At 47.1% G+C, this 6,385-nt stretch overlaps 1 protein-coding gene across 1 annotated transcript; it reads left to right on the top strand.

Moving 5' to 3' along the window:
- Positions 1 to 813: 813 nt before the first annotated feature.
- Positions 814 to 2,209, top strand: LOC128723937 (endochitinase-like). Its single transcript, XM_053817701.1, has 5 exons — positions 814 to 825; positions 880 to 1,044; positions 1,108 to 1,620; positions 1,682 to 1,864; positions 1,925 to 2,209. Exons 1-5 carry the CDS (start codon positions 814 to 816, stop codon positions 2,207 to 2,209), a joined length of 1,158 nt encoding a protein of 385 aa, XP_053673676.1.
- The last annotated feature ends 4,176 nt before the right edge of the window (positions 2,210 to 6,385 follow it).

Raw genomic sequence — 6,385 nt, 5'->3', positions numbered from 1 at the left:
ATTATGTACATTTATTTTCTATCGAGGAGGAAATACAGTTTTATTAGAGTTAGGTAAAATAACATTCATTTTCCACACTTCAAATGAATTTCCGAAACAATTTTCAATCGCTCTGGGTTATCTACTTAACATATTGACAGGATAACAGAATTTAGCGACCATGGTTCGATTAATGTAAACTATTATAAAGTACAATTTAGAAAAGGCTTAAGCAATAAGTATGTATGAACATGTACTGTATTTCAGATTGTAATACGCAGCTATTAAGGAAAGCAGAAAAGCAAATAACATGTATGTATTCAAATGTGAACATGAACAATCATCAAATTGTACTTAAAAATAATAAACCTTGTCGTAGCTTATAACTATTTGATTTTATTTTCATTCGAAGCTATATTCGTTCAGCATAAAAATCGAAACTCTGCTGAATTAACTACCTCGATACGTATCAAAAAAACGTGTCAAGGTCAAGCCCATCCTCTCTGATTAAAACATCCGAATCGTTTGGGTCAATTCTATCCACACACTCGTCGCTTCGACTCAACACCTGCCCTTTGTATCGTGGAAGAGTAGGTTTGCTCATCATAACCAGTTTTGGTTTTACAATCGAATTGTCTGCCTGGTCCATATGACGTCACAGCATGTGACAACAAGCCTCGCCAGAATCGGTGGCATTCTTTACGTGATGGGTTGGGTTTTTACACCGCCCGAGAACAGGTTCTGCAAAAAAGAGACATGTTCTAGCCATCCAAACGCGATTACCAACTCTCCGTTCAGTTCTTTTACGCTCGTTTGAAAGCAAAGGTGTCAATAATGCAGTGCTCTGTAGTTCTTGTGTGGGGACTCCTTATCCTTGGTCTATCGATCCCCAACGCCCAGTGTAACACGGGCAAACGACTCATGTGTTACTTCTCCAGTGATTCACCTCGAACGAAGGGTTACGGACGGTACACGGCTAACGAAATCCCGCTCGAGTTGTGCAGCGACGTCATCTATCGGGGCATTTCGTTCCCGGACTGGACGCGAGGTGCATACGTTTTTAAGGTACGTTCGGATCGGTGAATACCCCGTACTTCAGAATGCTCATACTCCGAAACTCCCCATCAGAACGACGAACTGCAGCAGCTGTGGGCATTCCTATCCACGGTCAAAGCTCGATCAGCGTCGGTGCGATACTTCATCTCGATCGTCGAACGCGGCAAAGAGGCACTAGCATACTCGATTATGGCCGAAATTCCTGAACGTCGAGGTGCCTTCGTCCGGGCGCTTCTGCTGCTGCTGGAGCAGTACGGCTTGAGTGGAGTAGAGATCGCCTGGGAGTGGCCCGGATCGATGGTTAAATTTGGTGGAATTTCGAACGATCGTGAGTCCGTGGTGTCGCTGCTAACGGACCTACGCTCGGGGCTGAAAAGTCGCAACAAGGAGGTGTTCTTTTTTGGAGCCGTCTATCCGAAGGTGTTGCGAGAGTCCTATCGAGTGACGAGCATCTGTCAGCTGGTGGACTTTGTGACACTGTTCACGTTCGACATGCGGCCGCACACGAACAATGTAGCGGATGTGCACTCCCCGATGCGTAATAGATCATTCGAACGGGATCCAAACCGGGCCAAAACGAACGTGGTATGTTGGACAGATGGAACAGATAGCAGCACGATCATCTTGCGTATGTGTCCTTTAACAGGTTGATGGTGTAGAGTCGTGGATTGAGTTCGGGTGTCCTCCGAAGAAGCTGATCCTGGGAATAGGTTTGTTCGGACAGGCGTACACCTTAGCGAATCCAGCGATCTACAATGTCGGCGCACCCACGGTTGGTCCTGGCGCGGAAGGACAATATTACTATGAAGGATACTACCCTTATTACGAGGTACACGATTCAGGTCTATCCAATGCTCAGCACAAGCTAATGATAAACTTACATCTCAAGCTTTGCCTGTTGGTGCGAAGTGGATGGAGCATCTTTTACGACACAATTGGGCAGATGCCGTTCGCCGTCCGGGGCAACCAGTGGATGAGCTACGAGGACACAACGTCGATCTCGGCCAAGCTGGATTTGGTGCAACAGAAGCGGCTCGGAGGTGTCGTGCTGCAGTACGTTGATTATGACGATTTTTGGGGCTTTTGTGGCTCCAGGAACCCACTGACGACCTACATATATCAGCGGCTGGCGCAGATTCCCTCCGATATCGGGTTCGCCATCGAGTGGAGCTAAAAGCAGATGAAATAGATTATACAAATAAACTTGTGCAATAAAATATAAGCAATAATATGTGACGCAATAAGTACAATGAATTTATACCTTTTCTTGAAGATCAAAATAGGTTTGTATTGGAAAATTCGTTAAAAAAAAGAAGATCGATACTAGCAGGTACATATTGCCAAACCATTCATCCAAACATAAGATGAGGAGATTTATTTCTAAAGCATACATAGTTGCCCAATGAATGGCGTTGTGCGTATTATTTCGCCGTAAAATGGGATTTAATTTGACATTTCGAGTTTAATACGCCCAAACTCTGTCCTCAACTTGACGCTGACAATTTCGTCTCGCTCGTTCAGCTTCTTCTTGACGGCTCTCAGCTCGATCGCTCCACCATCGGGCCATCGCGCCCGTCGTCGTCTTGGTAAGCTAGATTTTTATGAATGGACTCTAAGCCGGTCTCGTGGACTCTCGTCTCGCAGCGAATGTTCAGCTCAAAAGAAGACCCTTAAGAACCCTGTCTCGCCCCCGAAAAGGAGAATCTTCCCGTCGTCGAAGGAGTGTCCCCAAGACAAGCCCACTCGTTGCACCACAGGGGCAATCATTCGCCCACTTCCGGTTGCGCTAATCTCATTATCGAAACTGTTCGCTGCTCCAAAACGACCAACGTCTCGGACCAACGTCGCGAGGTGACAAAAAATGTTAATCCTGTCCTACCATCGAAGGGCGGCCCCAGCTCGACCCGACGGGCGAGTTCCCGCCCAAATGCGCACTTGTCGAAGTGTGAATTTCATTTCTCGAGCCCGATCGCGGTCACCCCCGAAAAAGGCTGCTGGGAAGTGAGAGCTTACGGAAATTTAGTCATTTTCAAAACTGACCCCTCGAGAGGAGCTGAGCTTAAGGAGCTTTCGAAAAAATGTCGCATCGATCGAAACGATGCCACGGCGAGCAAACCGAACCGCATTGTATCGATCATAATGCTAATGGCATTAAAAATGATAGCCTCGGCAACAGCCACAACATGCGGCCCACTCGAACTCGCCGTTGGAAAGGCTTTTTTTTTCTTTGTTCGATACAAATATTCGGCTATATTTCTTCGACCCAACGCGGGCTGCTCGAGGGCTGCGTAGTTTGTTGTAGTGATATTATTTATGAATGGATTAAAATATCCGAATAGAAAACGATCTCGACGACGGTTTGGGAGGGTGATCGAAATTTAAATAATCCCCCCCCCCACGAAAAAAAAACCGCCCCATCGAGGGTATGATTAGCCAACAGGCAGGTAGGCACTGGCATCGTTCGAAGCGATGCCCGGAATTGATACCTTGGGGTCGTTTAAACGCGGGTTCGCCGCACACGCGGGTTATGGCTTTCTTTATCATTTATTTATGAATTGATATTTTATTTTAATGTCATATTTTTTTTTCTCTCTTCTAGACCTTCTGGAGGAACGCATGGACTACGATGTTTGGCGGCGATCCAGAGGTCCCGCCTGTCGATACGGTCGGGGGTGTTGAATTATATCTTCCGTTTAACGCTCGCGACACGTTTACGAAGTCGTCCATTTAACTCGACATCGAACGCGTCCACGGTGGCAGTACATGAGGTGGAAGGTGTTTGATAGAAATGTTAATAAACCCACACGAGGAAATGCATTCGGATACTATTTTATCACATTCTGATACAGTTCGATGACTGTAGATAATATTATAGCATGATTATTTAAAAGAAATACTCTACGCTTGGTGGTAAAATTGTACAAAAATGTTTCTTCTTGTAAAAGTCATTTATTCATTTTAGTATTTCACTGTCATTTGATAACTTTCCAGCATCATCAGCTTGAACTTTCGTAAGCCATTTTGAAAATGCTCTTCTGTGTTGCCGCATAGTGTCCCCCTGGCCGTGTGTCACATAACGACGTCCGGTCAATTATGCCTATTAAATTATAATTCATAATTTTCCAATCGTCCACCGACCTCGGCCAAGTCCGTCAGGACCCTGTGCTCTTTAGCATCCCAACACCTTCTCTCGCATTCCAGCCTGGCATATACCTCCGAGCGAGTGGTACTTCCCGCTGTGATACAAACCAAACCCCACTGGAGATTCGGCAGCGCATTTCATTCACCTCGCGCGATCGTTTCAGTCCCAAATCGACCGATCGAGTCACACCGCGGGTGGTTAACGCTAGAATTAGAACCACCCGGGTGTGTGTGTGTCTCCTTTCGATCACGCTCACTGTGCGATTGATTCGTTTCGGGGTTCCAGTTTTTTGTAAAGGCACGCTCGCTCGTCGATCGAACCGGGAGCTAAATTCCGATAAAAATCGATAATCATTCATTAATAACTGATCGGTGATCGCGGATCGTTCGCTAAAAGCGCGCTTCCAGTTGGTGGTGGTATTCGATCGAGCCACTCCTCGCCTTCGAGCCAAGCGGGTCGTTGTCTTTCTCGCTGATCGACATTCGCTGATAATTACCGCTCTTTCACAATCCCTTCGCGAGCTGCAGCGAATCGCTCGAGTGCAACCCTGGGCCTGGGTGAGAAATATGGCCGGATCGTGTTCCAATATTTTACCATCGATGGACACGTAATCAATCACTTCGTTGCAGCTCCGCCCCGGTGGTCTTGCGATCGATTATGCGTTTCGTCATTTCTGCCTCGACCCGAGGTGCCTGTGCCGAGAGCTCGAAGGGTTTTGGCAGTACATAAATGTGCATGAGAGCTCGCTCGATCAATCTTTGCGACGCGAATCGGAGCAAGTGGCGTGTTGAAGGAGCATAGAAGAGGAGAGTTTAAACACTACGTGTACAGCCGAAGGTTTTATGAGATGCTCATCTAAGACAATAAGCAAACTGTAGATTACATGAGGGAAGGATAATTAATGTACCTCGAGAGTAGCCTCCATTTTGTCGGTCATTTTAGGTAGCTGTATTTTCGTTTTTGGTAACTGATGCCAGTTCGGCAACCGGAAAGCATTGTGCATTTTCCGGCGCTCTAATTTGACAGGAAACCAGACAAAAAAATATGAATATTCGAGTCCATTCCCTCATTCACTCTCCAGCACCACACATAACGAGGTCACCCCGGGTCGAGCCGGAGATAATTGTCTAATTGTCATTGAATGAACCGATCGCTGGCGGAAAAACAAACGCAACGACGGCCGCTGATCTAAATGAGCTGATACGGGGCCTGGCGCTTGGTAAAGCTCGAACAATTTAGCCCCAAATTTGCCCGCACGGAGGAAAAACCCAACCGCCCGGGGTCTAATCACGGTGGGCCTCTCTGTTTAACTGACAAAAATTAGACCCAAACTCGAATTATCGTTTTCAACCTAATTAACTCAACTAATCACCATGAGCGTCGCTTAGGCGCTGAACAGTTGCCGTTTCCCTTCAAAATAAATGGAAAAGAGCCTACACCAGCAATCCCAAAATTAGAATAAAGGAACACCCTGGGCTTTCCCGGGAGACCCTTTTTTAGCCGCGTGAAAGTCCCCACGACCCGGCCGCGTTTTTCTTCGCGATAAGACGCGCCATTATTGACACGCGTTGGTTCGCTGCTCGCTAGCGTAGTAGGCCTTGCATTTTCTCCGCGGGCTACTAAGCATCGTCATTAGCGTGTGCATCGCGATCAGGCTTCAGCCGTGAGGAAAACCCCATCCCCGAGAGGCCGGAAGCGGCGAAAGCAGGTGTCATTAAAATTTTCACGTTATAACTTACTTAATTGGCCTCAATGAGTCATTTTCCACGGCGAAACTTCCATCCTCGGGAAGCCACCCGCACTCGAAGGACATCCGCCAGCTCGTTCGGTGGTGATTTATTTGTCCACGCAAATGGTTGTGGTTTCTTTTTGTCCCTTTACTTTTGATTGACAACACCACCGCCAACGCACCTTTGGGGAGGTTTTTTTTGTGTGGAAAAGTGTCACAGGAAGCACACACTAATTATCGTCAATTTCCGTGCTCAGTCAGCGCGGAAATTCAACCCCAAAAGCCACCAGGGTTCATCCTCTGTCGTTCGTTCGTCATTTCTTCGATGAGGGGAGCACAAAAAAATGGAGAATGGAGCTCCCAAATTGAGGTTTCGGGAGCTAATCGAAAGCGGCCTCCGTTTTGCGGCGGGTAATCACTCGTCTTCAAATGGCGCACCATTTAGACTCAGCGGCTGGGCCGGCAAAGTGCGACGAAAC

The sequence above is a fragment of the Anopheles nili genome, chromosome 3 (genome assembly GCF_943737925.1).
Source record: "Anopheles nili chromosome 3, idAnoNiliSN_F5_01, whole genome shotgun sequence".
Classification (NCBI taxonomy): Eukaryota; Metazoa; Arthropoda; class Insecta; order Diptera; family Culicidae; genus Anopheles; species Anopheles nili.
Note: the sequence above shows the minus strand (reverse complement) of the source record. Positions and strands in the feature narration are given on the sequence as shown.